This window comes from Rattus norvegicus, chromosome 2 (genome assembly GCF_021556685.1).
Source record: "Rattus norvegicus strain SHRSP/BbbUtx chromosome 2, alternate assembly SHRSP_T2T, whole genome shotgun sequence".
Lineage (NCBI taxonomy): Eukaryota > Metazoa > Chordata > Mammalia > Rodentia > Muridae > Rattus > Rattus norvegicus.
In genome coordinates, this window is record NC_141535.1 from 111,646,169 (window position 1) to 111,666,264 (window position 20,096).

Consider the following 20,096-nt stretch of genomic DNA (forward strand, 5'->3'; position numbering starts at 1 on the left):
AAAGCACTGTGCCATTTTACTGAAGATCTGAGTCACTGCCCCGTATGACTCTGCTCACCAGATTTCCTTTTGCATGACATCTTCCCTCTCAGCTCTGGGTCAGAGTATTTAACTTCTGCCTCCTTAGGATACAGTCCTAGGCTTCACTGGTAAGGATGAAGTGGGGCAGTGTAAAGGGGGTGGAGGTGTTACATACTGAGCAGCTTTTAGCCCGTTCTATTCTTCACTTGCACTTCTAGGGGGACACCCAGCTGTCAATATGTCAGGCTCCAGGATGTTCTGCATCAAGAATTCTGCACTTACTTTTCCATTGGTGTTCATTTTCCCTCTTAACAAAGAGGGATTCTGCACTCCCTGGTCAGGTTTCCAAAATTCTAGTGCCAATAAGCTTTTTATTGACACTTTCTGTTCTTACAACTAAAAAGAAGAAAGAAAAAAATAACTCCTTTACTGTATTTTCAGCAGTGTCAGGTCCATAATAGTTGATGCTTGTTTAAGTTGTCATTGTTCAGTCATGACACATAAGTAAGGCAAGTTTGAGTTACAAACAACTTTTGCACGTGTACCTCTTCCCTGACCCAGGAGGCTGCATAACTAGTGAAACAATGTAACCTTAACAACAGCCCATCCTTGACCTTAGGAAGGCCAGGTTCTGTTCCTCTCCAGAGCACCTGAACTGTAGGTTCTCTGTAGCCCTAGGAAGGAGAAGGCCAGTTTCTCACTGTCACTGCTACTGTTGAGTGAGATCCGGAGGAGGAAGGAGCTCAGGAGTTCATCCTGAGATTGGAAACAGTCAGTAATGGGTGGCAGAGGGGACCTACACTCCCATCTTCTGGAGGCAGATAAAATATTATGCTACTAACTACACTATACCGAGAGGCTGACTAGAGAAGTAGCTTGGAATTTGGGTTACTTTAACAGCATTGATGAGATTGTGGTGGGTGGTCCTGCATGATGTCAACCGCCCTGAGCCGAGTGACAGCATCATGTACTATGCCACCTGCCTGACCTCTCAAGATGTTTAAACTTGAACGTTCCGGGATGTTAAGTATGTAAGAGGTGCAACAATAAAAGCAATCCTATTCAAGGTTGAAGAAACCTACTTACGTCAGAAAGAATTAAAACATTTATTGGGCATAAATATATTACATATACACTACAGATACAGTTAGGTATTACATATAGCATAGTATTTGCAAAATCTATACATTAAAATTGATATGGCAGTTTTAATACAATGTATATGAAATAATCTAAAATTTACAAGACAGGAAACATATGATTATTTTTTTTTCTCCTAAAGTTGAAAAGCTTGGAATGTATGTCCAACAGTGAGGTAAAACATTTTGTCTTTCAATTTAAAGAATTGTGCAAGGATAACATTCAAACACATTCTATTAGGGCACTTGTCAAATTTGACACAAATACTGAATGACTGTAGCCAAAGAGACAGGGTCAGAAAATGCCAACATCTCAAGTGTGATAAGAACAAGGCAGATAATATGCAAAATAGCCTTTTAAAAAAGTTTTCTTTGTGAACATTTTCTTTGAGGACAGAGGGCAGTTTGCTTCAGGTGACTGGAATTTCTTGTGTCAGGGATGCAGTTGATGTACAGAGAAGCATCAGGGCATCAGAAAGCCATTCACTCATTCCTACGTACGGCAAAGGGCACAGAGAAGGCCAATAGAAAGCCATTCACTCATTCCTACGTACGGCAAAGGGCACAGAGAAGGTCAATAGAACACTTTATTGTATTGTTCCTTTGTAATGGCAATATATATATAGTTATATATCCATAGCACATATACAGATCTGTGATAGAGGAGAGTGCCACGTAGAGGAGTGACTTCCCGACCGAAGAGACTATAGTGAATACCAAATAATGGAGAGCAATAGAATAAAGTGCTGTCTGCTCGTGTGTCACACACTTCCGCTTCCTGCTGGTAACAGAGCTTTGAAATCTCTGGAAGATTAAAGAGATTTTGGCCTGAAGTATAATTTCCTTTACAACAATTCAATCAATTCAGGGAATTCTTTACAGCAGTAGTGCTGAAGTGTTTTTGTTTAAAAAAAGACTCTCCCTGTGAATAGCTTTAAAAATTATTCCACTGAATTTGCCTTCACCCACTTGCGACCGTCTCAGGGAATGTGGATATGACGTCACAGTGGGTTGAACGACACACTTGGATGAAAGGAAGAGCTTCCGAAGGCCAGAGCTTTGGCAAAAATATATTTACCTTGATACCATCAGTGTACAAGTCTAATCACACTAATTATCATAGTCAATAACAAAATACAGAACTCTAGTACATAGCTATATCAATATAGGCACGAAACAATGCATTGATCTTAGCACTCTTCTAGGAGATGAATATGGTTTCTTGGTACATGTAAACCTTTCAATCACTGATAATGGATTTTTTTTTTTTTTGGCATTTAATGAGTTAGATGGTCTTATCTTTAAAAACACAAGAAAATGTCAGAAAGCTAATACTAGCTACAGATGTTGCCAAGGAACTAAACTGACCTAAAATTACAAAAGTATAAAACACACAAAATATAACATGCTAGGAGGGCAAATTAGTACATAAGTACATTTAAAAAATTTACAATAAATAAAGATTGCACTGTAATTGGCATTTAAAGTACTGTATGCAGAATATAGTATAAATAAACCCAAAACACAATAATGTTGGTTTCCCCATGACTTTGGTATGGGAATATTATAAGCTAGTACAGGGTACTTACTGCATCATAGACAACACAGACCAAGCACAAAACAGCTATGATCAAGAAAAACCAAGGAGCAAAAATATACAGAACACCAGGAAGAGGGGCTCGGCTGTGTCTGCTGCACCCTTTTGGAATACAGTTGCACCTCCAACTCTTTAAGTGTCCCTGAGGTACTTGAACACTGTGGACTTGGTTGGGGGATCCAATGACTTTGGGTTAGAACTGATTACCTCATGACTCTAAGTGAATACATGAGAGTGGTTCTCCGCACTCACACAGCACCGGTGGGTCCAAGGCCTTGTAGCACTTACAGGTATCGAATCCCCATTTGATTTGATTTCTCATGCACGAGAAAACAGGCACAGAGAGGTCACAAAGCAAATTAGTGACAGATCCAGGGAGAGAATCTAGTAGGCTAGTTGGCCCTCCATCACCCCATGCTCACAGCCAGTTACCACTCCTTCTCCACATGCGGCCAGATCAAGCCCCAGAAACAGAAGGACAAATGCAAATGGTTCCCTTGTGTGGGCTTTATCAGTCAGATTCTTATCCACTGCCACTCTAGTATTGTGGGCACTGAAATGCTGTATTGACCTTCATTCACGTCACTGACACCCCGAAGAACAGCCAAAGGCAAGTCTTTCAAATACCATGGGCCAACATGTAAGGAGACAGCTCACAACTGCCATGAGCTCTCGTCACATAATTCCGGTCAGACATAACAGAATATAATAACTCTAGTGATTATATTAGAAGTAGTTATATACAAAGACAGACAGACAGGTTAAAGCAGCTCTTAAAGTAGCCAATGAGGAAACAACTAACTATTGCACAATGCCCTCTTAAAGTTACTGCTATGGACCGACGTGTAAGTCTACAATGCTCCATCATTTATAGGTGCACTTGGTTATGTGATTTCTTAGACAGGCAACTCATAGTGTTAAAATCATAAGGGATACAGCGTAGTAAAACATTTCAGATTAGAGTACACGGCTTGACTTAGGTGAGCTAACAGTTACGAAACTGAATGACGTAAGGATGGTCTAGGTGGCCTCCTCCGAAGGCACACTGTATGTTCTCATGTGACAATACTCTGATAACACCGGAACCCCAGCCCTGAACTACACACACTGTGATTCTGTTTACAGCTACAGATGACCAAGAAATGACCGTGGATATAAATGACAGAACTGTAACACACGAAAAGATCACAGGCTTGCAAAAGGCATCAGTGGAAACAGACTAGAAGCAGACTGGAAGCTGGAAAATTGGCCCTCGGTGTCTGCTGCTGGCCCGCTGCTTCCTTCTCTTCTTATTTATTACTTTATTTATTATTAAAAAAATCCAGTTTAACCTCTTCCTAGTTTTGCATCTCAAATAGGTGCAGCCAAACACTGTTTCCCCTAGCTAACTGTGTAAAACAAGAAAAGTATATAAATCAAAGAATGAAACAGCGTAAAAAGGGAGGCTCTGAGTAAATGTGTATTAAAGTGTGCGGCATTCGGCGCATCCCTCTGGTCGCTGGATTTACTTCATTAGGAAGTACTGTAATATAAAGGCAAACAAGATGGACAGGGTTGCGAAGCCAAGCACAATGAGGGCAGCAAACTGTTCATCGGTAGGCATCACGCCCTTCATCTTGGCATCGTCCATGCCTCCCAGGTCCCCCGTAAGCAAGACCTCACGCTGTTGTAACACGAAAGCCGCAGAGGGGCTGAAAGCGCCGCTGAGCTCCTGAGACGTGTCCACACAGCGGCGGCAGGCACACACGCGGAACCTGTAATCTGTGTTGCTCTGCAGGCCTGAGATTTGGAATGTGGCTTCTTCTCCCTTGTACACCTTCAGAGAAAGGAAAAGCCATAGATGAGAGACTCAGAACACCATAGCTGCTGCAGAGATGGTCACGTACACCTGGGGCCGTGTGCAGACTGGTTTAAACAAACCCCCAACAGCATCCGAGTTGTATGGAATCACCCTTTGAACTTAATTTGAGCAAAGTAACATCCAATGACGGGACTTCGCCAGAAGTGGATGTAGCCACTGTGTTAAGCAGTAGGGAGACACAGAGGTCTAGTGCGAATAGATCTCTGCTTTCATCTCCACAACAAAGTAACACTTTAAACTGAAGGAGTAACGGCTGATGTCGGTAACAACACAAACAGGTCCCCTTTTATATATACAACTGGCTAACAGGCACACCTAATCTGACACTGTGACATTACTAATGAAGTTCACACTCAAGAACCATGCATTCAAGTTACAAAAAAAATCCCCAAAACCACTGTCCCCCACCCTCATAATGTATTAAGAAAGTTTATGATTTATGGTGCACCCTACTCTTGGCTGTCCTGGACTTCTGGACTACTGTCTCAACACATCTTTAACTTACACATGCCTATGGCCACAGTCAGGGGGTGGGGGTTGGGGGTTGGGGGTGGTAAGCATCACTTTGGCCTCAGGTATGCAACTTGCTTTGCCTGTGGTCTAAGTTCACACTTCCCCTCCCTAGCTGCCAGAGAGAGAGAGAGAGAGAGAGAGAGAGAGAGAGAGAGAGAGAGAGAGAGAGAGAGATTGAGATTATTCTCTCATGCTCTCATGGTTTGCTCTAGGACTCTGTACTATATTAACTGTCTTCTTCATGGACACTTGGATTTCTCCCAGTTTGGAGTTTGTATATTAGGGGGCTGTGAACATTTTTATGCAGACCTCTGAGGTCTTAAGTTTTCATCTTTTAGGGCAACTCTACCACCCACTGGGAAGACTAAAGTCCTGTAGTCAGGGCAGCCAGCCAGAGACCTGAGCCAGCCCTTGGTGTGCTGTCCCCTCCCTCCACTAGGTACCACACATCCTTTACTGTTTCAGTTCCTTCAGGGGCACAAATGACATCTCCCACCAAAGGCCCTCTGTATCTTTTTATGTGCGGCTATGGCATTTTCAGACCTGTGTTGTGCAGAGAACATGCCCTCTGCTCTGATTTGTAGGCTCTCTCTAGAACCCCATCTAAGTCTTCTGGTAGATATATGTGCTATGAAAATTCAGTCTCACATAGTTTTGTGTTTTGCTCATGTGAAGACCCTTTGATGCAGTTCAACTTATTAAAATCTCAGCATTGAAGTCAGGTGTGGTAGCACACACCTTTAATCCCAGCAAACCAGGAGGCAGAGGCAGGGGGCGAGTGGAGCTCTGTGAGTTTGAGGCCAGTCTTATCTATACAGCCAGTTCCAGACACCAGATTTACAGTGATAGGCTGTCTCACAAACCAAAACCCAGCACAAATGCAGCTGAGTCAGCTGTTTACTCTTTCTGTTCCATGAGTATAATGTTTTTCTTCCATAAGGACCTGGGGTTCTGAGCTATGCCCCACCTCCTCGACCCCAATGTAATCATGAAGAGGTTTACTGTGCTGGCTGCTCTTATGTCAGCTTGACACGAATGAGTTATCTCGATTGAGCAAATGCCTCCATAAGATCCAGCTGTAAGGCATTTTCTTAATTAGTGAGTGACTTGGCACCCTCCGTGGCCTCCGCATCAGCTCCTGCCTCCAGGTTCATGCCCTGTGGGATGGTATCCTGCCTTCCTTTGGTGATGAACAGCAATACGGGAAGTGTAAGCCAAATGAACCCTTTCCTCCCTAACTTGCTTTTTAGTCACGGTGTTTTATCTCAGCAAAAGAAACCCCAGCTAAGACACTATTACAGGGATCTGAAAGTATCAGTTTACTTAGAAATGATCATGCTAAACATTAACAGGGGCTAACAGGAGACTGAAGGGAGCTGAGCTTGACATTAGAAAATGTCAAGAAAACAATACATTAAAACTATATGAAAATTTATGGTTTGCAGAAGGGGGTGGGGCTGGGGGCTCGGGGGGTAGGTAGCTGTAACAAAACCAAGATAGGGAGGTCTGACTAAGGAGTGACTTATAAAGGGATGTTAGGGGACCCCTTCCTGAGTGACCTTGTGTCTCCCACAATCTTCTTGAGGGACAACCACTTATTACTGGGACCGTTAGGTGATCTGGCATACAGCACTTGCACCAGGAAAAGCTCAAAGACACTGCCCTGGTGCTCGAATATCTGAGGGCATCAACCACAGCAGTTCTTATGAGCTGCCAGAAAGCCGCCGGGGCCGGGGCAGTGCCTGTGCACAGTGATTTCCCAGGCTTTGAGACAGCGCACAGGTGCATTGCTAGTCAGGCCTCACAGCCCTTTGCCTTCCTTCATCTGAAAGGGCCATTATGGGGTGCTTCTCCTGCCTCAACTCAGTTTAAGAGGCCGAGCTCCATTTAAGATTTTCTTATTGAAGTCACCAATCATAATATTGTAAAAATAAGTATATATGTGAAGATATATATTTCTTTTTTTGCCAAAGGTCATTTTTGTTCTTGATTTGGTGCTATATCTTAAACTCATTTTGAAATGTTTATTCCAAACAGGAGGCCATAAAGTAATATTCAGATAACCAAGTGAGGAATCCAAGAGTCTTACTCCTGAGGAACAAGCCACATAGCTGAAATCCCTTGAACAATAGCTTTTAGGGGAGGGGCACTGAGCCCCGTGCATGCTGGACTGCTGTAGGCTTGCTTGAATACCCCGGCCCATGTTGCCAGCCCTGCCTTCACAGTCTAGCCACATACTTCCCCTCAGGACTGGATGGGCTCCAGGGCAAGATGTGACAATCTGAGTTGCCAGGTTGGCAAACTGAATTAATTCTCCCAAATCCTAGGAGCACGGGAGGCAGGTGTGTCGTCAGACGTCCTGTGGCTCAGGTGTGAGCGTGCTAACCTGTGGGTCTCTCGTGTGGGGGGGGGATCAGTGAATTCCTGTGCTAAGTGGATGAGGCCCAGCAATGGCACTGGGAATACACTGCCGATCTCTTTCTAAGGTGGACTCCTCCCTCTCAACGGGCCTGGGGACAGTGCTGATAGCTGAGATGCCTCCATAACAGAGCAAGCACGAGTGCCCCTGAGCCAGGGGCTATGTCTGCACTCCAGGAAATCAAGCATGGATTTGTTCATGGGAAATTCTAAGCAGTCTCTTATGTAAGGGTTTTTCTTCAGGAGACACTAAAAGGGAACTATAAGCTTAAAAATTAGCAAAATAAATGACCCCATTGAAAGATTTTGTGCCAGTCTCAGAAAAGTAGCCCTGCATCCCTGAAGCCCTACCATTTGGACCCTGGGATTAGCCCTGGTGTGAGCCGGGGCACTCAGGGCCCTGGCTCTGCAGAGGCTGCAGCATGGTAACAGTTGCTTCCCATTTGCTCTGGCTTTGCTGCTATGAAATCAGAGCCTGTTGCCTATTATCCCACACATTACCCAAATAGCCTTCATTCCCGGTCTCATGTCAGGACGAGAGAGGCAGTACTCAAAGCATTACATTCGACTCAATGCTTGCTGCACAGAGAAAGGAAAGGGAAGAAAAGAAAAACGACAGAACACCCCAGGCCCAGTACAAACTGTGCCTTATCAGCCGTGTCAGCTGTGGCTTCTCATATGCTACTCCTGTCCTTACCCGTTTCTTGGTAAATGTGGGAAATATGTGGAATCTCTGTTTACGAAACCTGCCCTAGAATGTTCTGTTCTTGATAATAAACAACTGTCTATATAGCCATTTATGGTAGGAAAATGATCTAGAGCAAATATGATTCTATCGGTACTTAGTACTTCTGTATCCATGGGTCTAAATATGTAGCATTAACCAGTGGGTTCAAAGGCTGCTCTGATAAAATTGGACGTACTGTGTGGCTTAGTCCTCATTCTGACACTGGTGGACACCTACAGAAACTGGACTCATCTTGCTGCCCCTTCCTCTGTGAGGCAGCACTCACTTTGAGAAGCAGAACATTTTTCCAAGAACAGGTGGAAAAGCAGAGTACATGGAACAAAAGGTTTTAAAAACACAGCAATGAACACGTGGTGGGTGTCCTACTGAGAAATGAACCACTGCTAAGTATCCAATGAGAAAGCGAGCCATTTCCTAGCCCGCCCACCACTGTGGACTGGGATGAGGCCTACAGCTGCGTCCAGCCGAGCAATGGCTCCTGGAATGACTGACTCTGAGGGTAACGGGATCAGAAAGAGGCAGGAATGTGAGGGAGCCCAGGGCCTTTGTTCCCTTGCCAGCAGAATGGTGGAGGCCTTAGTGATGTCATCTGCTTACGGGAATCAGTAACTGGCAGATGTCAGATTGATGATCAAGGTTTTGCAAGATGTGATTAATATAATCCATTCATTATCTGATGCTCTTATTAAGAAAATATATCAAAATATCCAGTAGCTTCTTGATATCTTAGGCATATTTTGTTTACAAGTATTTAAAAAATTATTACATAAACACCAGCAAGAAATTTGAGTAAACTCTGAATCAGATTTTCTTCTTCTGTGTGTATCTGAAGACTCAAAGGCTAAAAGCAGCAACCTTTACCAACAATGCCAATGTTTTCCAGCACAGGAGACACTGGTCTGCACCCTTATGAGTTGAGTACAAATGGATTATGAGGGGTGCCAAGTGAACAGGCCATGCTTTCCGGATGGAATAAAGCCGTGTGTCCTGATTTCACCGAGCAGTTGGTACATGTTCCAGCGGACCTCATGAAAGCCTGACAGTCTCTGGACCCGTTATAATCAATAACCTGATAGGGAGTTACCCCAGAAGAAATAAAGAATTGAGATGTGTGAAAATGGTTAAAACCAAATCCATCATTGGCTGTATGAGGATAGTGTCTTCTTTTGAGTAAGTTTAATCGTGAGCTTGACACATGGATGACTACGTCATCAGGAGTGAATCCCCATTCACCCATCTCAAATCAGGGTCTACACTCTAACAGGTCTGCAGCTGATACGTATGTACACTAAAGGGTGATACACAGAGCTTCTGAGTCCCTGGCCTCAGGGTCTGTTGGTTACCTCCCTTACCCCCTCAATGCACGTTGTCACTTCTGTAACAAAGGCAGAGAGGACACAGGACTTGGTGGCTAGGCTAAGAGGCCTTCTTCTCTGGAGTCACTTTCTTTTTCAATCATACAAAGACGGACACAGGCAGATTTTACACCATTAAACACGAATACACCACTTGAAACTCTTTACAAGTTTATGCTTGGGAACTGAAATGCCAGGAAGAACACCACCAGATAGGAAATGAATGGAAATGATACGAGCTGGCTGACAGGCTGACTAGCTAACAAATACAGAGCTTACTCCATCACTCCATCATGGCAAGCAGCCAGCCTGATGCTGGGGAGTTGCACACAGGCAGACACTGATCCTTACCTGCTTGTATTCAGATTCTCTTCCAACCAACACCTGCAGAATGTAGTTCACAGGGTCGCCCTTCATCGGTGGTACCGTCTCCCAGAAGATTTCACAGGAATTTCCTTCCAACTGCGTCACTCGAGGTGCTGCAAGACAAAACCACACACTCACACTCAGAATTCAAAGTCTCACATCAGCAGTCTGTACCTAACACTTTTGTGAGGCCCAGGGAGAGTGTGGTGGTGCTTATGCCCGGCCTGAGAGGGAACTTTACTGGTCCAGCTTCCTGCTAACCCTGCTCAGTAACCATCAAGAAAGGACCAGAAAACCCATTCATCCCATTCATGGCTCATCTTCCCACTAGCTCATCAATAAACAGGTAGCCTGGGTCACAGCTCGCTCATAACCCGCCCACCCACCACCCATCCACCTGCCTACCACCTATCCACCATCCACCATCCATCCATCCATCCACCCATCCATCCATCCATCCACCCACCCATCCATCCATCCATCTACCCATCCATCCATCCACCCATCTGTCCATCCACCATCCATCCATCCATCCATCCATCCATCCATCCATCCATCCATCCATCCATCCATCTCCTAAAGCTACTGATCACCTTCTACAAGGTTTAGGGCACTTTCCATATACTAGGTACTTTCTGGGTGTGGAAATAAAGATCAAGTCTGTTTCTAAGGATGCTAAGGCAATGATAAAAGGAGAAAAGAACACATTACAGGGTTGGCAGGGGAGGAAACTGAGCATGTGACTAACACAGGAGGTTCCAAGACCCTGACAACAGGCAGCACCAAGGGTTTAAAAATGTCATTCTGCGTTGCTATCTTAGTTTACTCATCTATTGGCTCTGTCTCTTATATTTGAAGCTAAAGTGGTCTGTAGTAAGGGACTTAAAATCAATTCCCTGCCCCTGTGTGCGGGCTGGAGATCAAACCTGTGCTAGGCAAGCACTCTGCCAGTGAGCTACATCCTGGCCTTAAAATGCTGCATATTTTAAGAAGGAATTTCTCACGGCTTATGTCCTATTTACAGCCTAGAGCAAGACCTCCTATTTTTCTGTTTTGTAAATAGAATGTCAATTTCCTCTTTCCCAACCCACTTCTACTTTAATTTTTAATCATATGCAGTTTTTTTTAAAGGCAGTCATTTCTATTTGCCATTGTGTAAGACATGACATTATTTCCGAAAAATAAAAACTTTTTTTTAGAAGAGCCTATATAGGAATTACTCTGCTGAAACTACAAGCAATTTACGGAAAACTAAATAAGGAATCTCAGCAGACTAAGCAGATCTGCAGCCGAGGCAGCAATTTCCTGAGTTTCCTGAGGAAGAGTCTGGTCACGTGGTGTTTGCAGACCCTGCCCCCATGAGGCCAAAGCACTATGGAATCCCTGTGCTATTCAAGTCTCTGCAGAGTGACTCTGGCTAAGGATCTCTCTGAGAGGCAAACTTAGCTCTCCCAACGTCTGACAGACTCTAGGCTGGCAGCAACAGCCTGCAGAACACTTGCTAGGCGCCCCTTCTCCCCAGTAAGGCACAGCACACTCAGGTTCTGTCTTTTGTAAAGCCCAGAGGTAAGGTGTACCCAAGGGCTGGACACTTACTGCTAAAATGGCACAGGTCACACAGAGAAGCAGCTAAGGCACCTGTGGGGCAGGGGAGCAGGGTGAAGGCACAGGTCCTCAGGTAGCCCTGGAACAAGCTACACCAAACCTGGCAGGTCCGGAGACGGACAGGACCTATGCTTTGGTGGCCCCTTACTTCCTGTAATTGACACTATGTTTTGGACATGGGGGCTTCAACTACTTCATATGAAAGCTGTCCTTAGGGTAAACACGGAGGACCTTAGCAGCCCCCTGGCCCAACACACACACACACACACACACACACACACACACACACACACCACACTCAGGGGCACAAGTGTAAGCTTTGGCTCCTGTCACTATCAGCCCTACCATGCATGTATGCCACCCACCCATCCTAACTCTGACTGTAGACACGGCAGGCATAGAGGGCTGGCCTCAGCAAGAGTGGCTCTGGCTACCCTCCTTGATTTAGATATTTGTCGCTCTGAGGCTTCTGCACAACCCGATTCCTCCGAGAGAATAAACCTGGAAGCCTTGAAAACTTCAGGAGGGACATGGACAGTTGCTGCCATGGGTGTCCAACGGCATCCCCCACAGGGCAGGGCTGATGCTGCTTGAATTGCTCTCCCACTCCCAGACCTTTAGGGAAGGAGACATAGGACCCAATTTTTGGCAGTCTCTCTTAAGCTAGCCCCTACTCACTGCTACCACAGATGCTCACATCAGCTCCTTTGTCTATTATATTTGAGGATGAGAATATCTCATTACTGTATTTTTTTCCAATAAACTTTTATAAAGAATACAATAGCCCATATCCAGATAACCTACTACCCAGCTTTCTTTTTTGAGAAATTTTGATTTCATCTTGCTTATTAGAAATATGAGGATGCATTTATGGTCAGAACTGAGTCTCCTCCTTGTAGACATAGTGTGTCTCCACTCTCTCTGGGCTGTGCAGCGGGGTCTGCTTCTACACACCTTTGAGGGTGGGAGGGACACTTTTGGTTGTACTGAAGGTGTAGGTGTCTGAGAAAGGCCCCTCCCCTGCCTCGCTGGTTGCCTGGATCCTGAAGGAGTAGCAGGTAAACTCTGTCAGTCTCTGGACCTTGTAGGTGTGGCTGGGTCCTCGGTAGATTGAGATAAACCTAGAGAGAAAGGAGCAGAGTGCATCAGCCATCTGAGTTTCTCTGGGTGAGAAGTTGTGGTGCAAGCTCGAGGAAGGACCAGGGCTAACTCGATGAGTGCTTCCTGCCACCTGAAGCACCCAGTTGCTGTGTAATGTTTAACGTTCAAGGAAACACACAGGGTGGCGCGTGGGAAGAGTGAGAATGAAGTTTTAGACACATTAGTGGTTTGGATTTTTATTCACTAATAAAAACAGAATTTTCAAGTGTTTCATTATGGTTAGTGGAACTCACCTTCCATCCATTATGTGTTTGGCAATGAGGTTACTGTTCATTGGGCACTGGAGAAATAAGATGCCTACTTACTCAGTTTCCAAATAACGGAAGTTTAGAGAGTCTTTAACTGCTGACCTTTATTTATATAGGGTCTCTTAGACTCTTTCCCTAAGTTGGCAAAAAGACGTCTATGATCATGTGTGTTTGAGAAAATACATAAAAAGACAAAGTACTGTGTTCAGAATTATTAGTAGGGGAATTAAAATAACAGGAAAAACCCAGCATGGGCCGACTGGGCAGTTTTGACTGGTAGATTTTGATTTCTTTTATCACTTGGTCCAACACTATCTAATATTTCTTTAATAACTAAATATTTTTAAAGATTTTGATTTGTAATTTATATGTGTGCCTTATGTGTATGGGCATGTGCACAGAAACCAAAGGACAATTCTGTACAGTTGGTTCTCTTCTCTTTCCTTGTAGATAGGCTGGCTCGGTGAGCGTGTCCCCTTACTGAGACATCTTGCCAACGCTTAATATTCTCATGAAACACAATTACATAAAGCATGAATTAAAAGAGTAACGCCTTGTACTTTACGTATCCTCAGCTTATCTCGAAACTAAACTCCCCCACCCCGTGAAACTGGAGCAGGCCGTAAAACACGCTTCTATTACTTAATAACTGCACTGTTTGGTTTCGTGATTTCTCCTGGGTTCTTCAGCCTCATTGGTCCAGGAACACTTTGAGAACCAACACCGAGTAATTCCACACATGTGGTCCTGGTCATGTCCAGTGTCCCCTCAGTGTCTGAGGACACCTGGTCTTCAGAACGTACTGGGAGATGCTCAGTGACAGAGCATTCAAAATGTCTGACTGGTGTTGCTTCGGCTCAGGGAGGAGAATTCATGCTCTCATTCAGCAACCATTGTTGAGCATCTGATGTGTGATAGGCTCTGGGGACCTGGAGTTGAACGGGGCCCACCCTGAGGGTGTGTGGCCCTGTGTGAGGGTACAGAGTTCTGCAGGGCAGCAGCAACTTTGTGGAACTGGGAGGGTGGGGTAGTGAGATACGGAGACTGGACAGCTTGAAGAGGATAAAAGCACATCAGTCAACACCACTGATAAGACCCAGGCCCTCTCTAACCTTAGCAATTGAGTTCTTAAGCCCTGGCAGGTCCACTTCATGTTTTGTATGTTTTGCTTCAGGAGGAAGTGTCTTTTACTGAAGGCTGAACATCGTTAATTTCAAGGAAAGCCAGAGTCCAGGTTGAAGCCCACAAATAACCATGGCAACCTGCTTAGCACGCGCCACACATTACTGCCCTAATGAAGACACCCAGCTAATGTAGAGGCCAGCGGCTACTTATTAACTCAGCCTACCTGGGCTAAGCTCCACAGCGGGAGTAATTGCCCTTAATTGTGTCACAAGTGGAAGTCATGGCTTAAAAAGTGACACTCTTATCTCCATTACAGTGCCAGCCAACTCAGCTTTTAAGAGTTTGGAGAACTGTTTTCAGCCCTGCCATACTCTAAGGACAGCATTTCCCATAGATAATAGGTTTGATTCATATCTGTGCCAATGTTCAATTATATACCTAGGCATTCGAAGCCACTAAGAAATTCACTGAGGCAAACTCAGGGATCCGATTTCACACTACAATCCAAACTGAGCCAGTAGCATGCATAGGATTCTCAAATACATCCAAGCGTGCTCTTTCTACACTCAGGTCCTTTCATTTCCTGTGCTCTCATGTAGCAGGCACTTAACTGGCACTCCAGCGTACAGAACAGAACTGCTGAAATGGCTAACAGTGATGGCAGATGGACAAATGTTTATCTATTGACTTAGGTTCTGAGACAGTGTCACCCATATCTACGAGAAAAGCTGAATTAGTGGAGAGAAAGCGACTGCAGAGTGAGGAGGGTTTTGAAGCCCTTAGCCTGGAGTACTGCAGCTATGATGTTGGAGCATCTTGCTTGCATTGATGGCAGAATCTGGGAGGCACAAGAGGCCAGCTGGGGACATTGGGAGAGCAAGCTGGGTTCTGGTTCCACGACTCCTAGTGGAAGGAGCTGAGATTGTCAGGAAAGTGGCTGATTCTCCCTTTCAGAACTCCAAACCTGACACTGCTGGCCCGCCTTGTTTAGAACACTGCCTGCCTTGTTCAGCACACTGCCTACACTGGCAAGGAGACACCTCGGTGGGCTTGGTTCAGTGAAAGCCATCCCTGCTTTGTCTGATTGATCTCCATCCCCACAAAAAGGGTAAGGGAAATATTCCAGGAGAGACAGCTTCTCCTTCTTAGTTTTAAACTGTTTATGAAGATGGGTAGACTGGGTGGTCACTAGCTCCTATGTCATGCCTTTAGCCAGTTACAGAGCAGTTCGAGAGGGGAGGCAAAATGGCAGACACAGCCCAGGCTTGCCCCCAGGGAAGTGGGGATGGCTTGGGATGGGAAACGAAAACTCCAAGGGTTTGGGGCAAAATAGCCAAACATTAAGAGTATTAGTGTTATACAAGTCCAAGGTCAGGAGGCCTGATTAATGAAGCAAGAGGTAGCGGCCAGTGCTTTCTAAGGACTTTTCTCTTTATCTTACTAGGGGAGTTACAGACACATGGAGATGTCACAGACGCACACAGCAGGCGTGTGGTGTGTGTTCCCTCAGAGTCCCCACTTCCCTCAGTCCACACTACAGTCTACAGGTTTCTTAGCCGTTTCTTACTTTCAAAGGAGAAAGGCGGGCCCAGAGAACAGTGAGGAGGGACTGCGGTGTTAGCTGTGAGGAAGACTGGTGGCAGCTCGAGGACTTGCCAAGTCACATTTGTTCATGTCTCACTTTACATCCTTTTACTATTTTCAACAAGTAAACTGATTAAACGAAGGCATTCTGGACCACATCCATGTCAACACGGAAGTCAGAAAAGGAACCCACATCCTGCCTCTCAATTTTGGTTCTCTGAAAATGTGATATTCCTTTTTCTTTTTTCTTCCTTCCTTCCTTCCTTCCTTCCTTCCTTCCTTCCTTCCTTCCTTCCTTCCTTCCTTTCTTTCTTTTTTTTTTTTCCCCGAGCTGGGGACTGAACCCAGGGCCTTGCACTTGCTAGGCAAGCGCTCTACCACTGAGCTAAATCCCCAACCCCGAAAATGTGATATTCCTATGGTAACAGCCAATTTGATACTTGATTTGAAAACTGTAAAGGGGTAAATGGCTTTATTTCTCTATACCCCTAAGATCTAGGCACCTGAACCAGTTAATACAAGCTGAGAACTGGTCCTGTAGACTATGACCCACTAGAGAGTTGTGTAGGCTCTCTGTGCCCCAGCTTCTTGTCCTCACAAGGTAAGAGGAACTTACAGGACTACTGCAGGGTTTAAGTGGGCATGGAAAGTGTTAAAGCTAGCTTTGCTATGAAATAATCATTCTATCCATATGAGTCATCAGTGTGTGCGATCCTGATGTGTGCCAGAGGCCAGCTTTTGGTGCTTTCTGCTGCTTTCAGTCTGACTCTGACACAGGGCATCTTACTATCCAAAGTTCACCCTTATGGCTGGATTGGCTGAGGAGACAGAGGCTTGGTTCTCTGGTTTTGAGTCTTCTTCTAGTGCTGGAACCAAACCTGGGAGCTTAACCACTGAGCTAAACCCTGAACTCCAAGACAGAAGTTTAGAAATGGCTCTGCTTTATCTCCTAAGACACCATCTTGATACCTTGTGTGGCCACAGAATGACTTTCCTTTCTCTGGGTGGAAAGCTGGCTAGGTGGGAGGGGAGGAAATTCTAGGTAGGGCAGGGTACTGTGCTGCCTCAGACATGACCATGGGGCTGCGTCGGCAATGCCAGAATCTTCCTGATCCACCAGGAAATGTGGGCAGAGGCACTGCAACACTGGTAGCATTCAACTACTATAAGCAGCCTTATCGAATGCCGACACACATGGGGCCTCAGGTAAGTGACTCGCTCAGATCCTGAGGGTTGTCCCTGAAATACAAGGTAACAAACGTGTGTGGGACTGGCAGTTGCCATGTCCCGGTGCCTGGTGACTTAAAGCGGCTCATCTCTCTGTGTGCGGGCAATGACTGGGCTCTGTGATGTACAAACCAGTGTACTGGTGGATGCATGTCCTTATTCATCGTTCAAACTCAGGGATATGTGAGCACAGCAGTGAGAGTGAGCCCAACAGTGGGCTGGACTTCCTTGTGGCCTGCCAACTGTACCCATTCCGGTGGGCTGAAAATGGGGAGGCTGAGGCTGAGGGGAGGGAGGGTGGGGAGATCTCTGCACCTTCTCAATTCTGCAGGGGACCTAAACAGTCTTACAAAGACCACAGAAAAGTACTCTGAGGAAGCTTCCATTTCTGTGAACATAAAACATGTTAGGGACCAGTCCTCCAGGGATGCAGGGAGGGAGAACAGCAGTCCTAGGAGAACAGACATGTAGAAACCTCAGCCAGAGCACAGAACTGACAACCTTCTTTGCCAGGTCCTTAACGAGTCAGACAAGGAGCTCAATTCCAGACAGTCCTAACTTTCTTGACAGGAATTCTTAGGCGATCTAAATCAAAGAATCAGAACACTCCACGACAGAAAACACATCGTGAAGACAAACCAGCAGACTCCGGACAGTCTTGGGAAAGCCCAGGAGAGCCACACTCCTTAGCTCTGTGTTCGAGGCTTGAGCATTCACTGAGAGGGATGTGCTTGCTCCAAGTGAAACTGATGGAGTAAATTCACCCGCATTACATACTTCCGTGTTTTTACTTTAAATCACTGGAGGGCAAAAGAAAACCATGTAGAAATAATTTACTTTAAAATATTTTCTTACAACAGTTTTCTTTTGAAAGAACTATCCAAGAATTCTCTGAATAGCCTAGGTGGGAAATACGTTGTTAAAAACAACTTAGTGTGAAGGGGTTTGTTTGTACTGCCTCACGCTGCTTCTGTAACCGTTAGGATCACCACAGCTCATGGATATTAACCACTCAGCATGAGTAACCTGTTGACCTAACATGGCCTGTAGTTCACAAAAGGCCTCAGGGGTACCCTTCAAAACACGTTTCACAACAGCAACGGCTGCTCACAGATCCAGTGCCGCTGCATTTATTAACACTGGGTCATCATCATCTTTCTCCCCTTCCTTCCCTTCCCTGGGCTCCATGGAGGGAGGGAGGGAGGGAGGGAGAGTGTGTGTGTGTGTGTGTGTGTGTGTGTGTGTGTGTGTGTGTGTGTGTACGCGCGCACGCTTCCCATGTCATTCAAGTGGTGTTTGGAAATAGAAGGTATTAAAAACATGGGCAGCAAATGCCCCGTTGTGCCAGGAACACAGAGTCCTACCACTCTCTGCAGAAGCAGGTGGTCACAGATGGCACCTCAGCCCGGGAGTCCATTTCCTAGACTGATGCTGGTATTGGTCAGCATCCCTGCTTATATGAACAGTGCCAGAAGCTAGTTCCAGAGGGCTAATGGGGAAAGGGTTAATTAACCTCTATTCCTGGTTGCGTATTGTCTTTGGCTTGTGAATTAACTAGGCTGTAACAATTTTTTGGTTAATGAATTGGATTTTTATACTTCCCTGTAAAAGGAAATAAAATTCCATTATACTTAATGAGGTCAATTTAATTTTTCAGGTTTGTTTACTTTAGGTTTGCCCATATGAATGAATGTGCACCACACACATGCTTGCTGTCCACAGATTCCAGAAGAGGGCACCAGAGCCTCTGGGACTGGAACTATAAATGGCTGTGACCTGTGGTTTGGCTGCCGGAATCAAACCAGGGTTCCCCAGACGGGGAGCCAGTACTTTAACTGCTGAGCCAGCGTTTCAGCCCCGGTGCTAGCTGGTTTTTTATCTGTAAAGGAATGAACAGAAACCCTATGCTTACATTTTATTGTCTAAACTGCATTTCAGACAATGATATATTCAGAGAGAAATTCATTTACATCCAAGGAAAGCACTCCCTCATTATTTTTAAGATTCTTCTCTGAAGCTCAAAACTTTCCAGATTTCTATGTGGGTTTAAAATACATGGAGTGAATCTTGCCTCTGAGTGTATGGGTGGCAGCGTTTTCCAGATGTTTATCTATGTCTACTGCAGTGGCCTTGCCTTAGTGCAGTGATGGTATTGATTTTTAGTCTATTTATTTATAAAGTAACTCAGAGGAAAAGCCAGTTATCAATTCTACTCTGGGTCCAATTAGGTCTCAGGTTAGTCACGTATCACGCTCAGCCCTGAGTCTTCCAAGGCATTCTGGCCTGAAGCTAAGCAAGCTATCAATGTTTTTTATTTTTATGATGAATCTTTATAATTTTTCTAAGACACTAAAATGTCTCTAAAATATTTTTGTCTATTAATTAAAGACCGGAGTGCCAGGCACCATTATATGTGCTATATGTACTGGGAAACTCAGGCGAAAGCAGTCTAGGCATACATCTCCATTATCTGAAAAATTAGTAGCAGGTCTAGGGTTAGGCCAGAGATCTGAACACCCACCAGACATGGGTGTTAAGGACTGCAGCTCCCACTGGGAACTGAAGGAAATGCACATAAGCCATGTTCCCAGCAGGGATGATCACTCAGGCCAGAGACCTGAAGGAAGGAATGTTGAGAACACAGCCTGGGCTCTGAACCTCATGGCGAATCATTGAGAATGGAAGCAGAACTTGGCTGTGCAATAGAGCAACACCAGGGCAGTTCATCTTGGGCTCTAGCCCCCCTCCTTAGTTCTCGACTGGGCATTTTCTAGCATTTTACCCTGAAGCTGTAAAACGCAGGTATTTTGTTTTGTTATCAGTAAAAGTTAACAGGCAGTGGCACTGACAGCGACACAAAGCTCGCAGCACCCCCAGCGGCTGGGGTGGAGTGGGGTGAATGTCAGGTATAATGGCTGACAAGGGAGAGCAAGCAGTGATCATTCTTTCCATTAGATACCTCTCCCCCTGCCCAATTGCTCTGGAGCCTCGCTTTGAAAAACACTCTCTGGTTGATCAAAACCCTGAGCAACAGATTAACGATAAACACATTCCTGGAATTTACAGTCCTCCTGCCTCCATACTGTGCAGTTACCAAGAACACAGGCGGATGAGGGTTGGGGCTCAAC

At 45.2% G+C, this 20,096-nt stretch overlaps 1 protein-coding gene across 5 annotated transcripts in view; it reads right to left on the reverse strand.

Moving 5' to 3' along the window:
* Nucleotides 1–1,108: 1,108 nt before the first annotated feature.
* Nucleotides 1,109–20,096, reverse strand: part of Fndc3b (fibronectin type III domain containing 3B) — a 298,000-nt gene continuing 279,012 nt past the window's right edge. For 4 of the 5 annotated variants that reach the window (XM_087618967.1, XM_087618981.1, XM_087618979.1 and 1 more), the window contains exons 24-26: nt 12,578–12,744; nt 10,004–10,131; nt 1,109–4,573 (exon numbers count right to left, since the gene is read on the reverse strand). In XM_087618967.1, coding sequence (XP_087475093.1) covers nt 4,262–4,573; nt 10,004–10,131; nt 12,578–12,744 — 607 coding nt within the window. In that variant the 3' untranslated portion in view covers nt 1,109–4,261. 5 annotated transcript variants of the gene reach the window in all.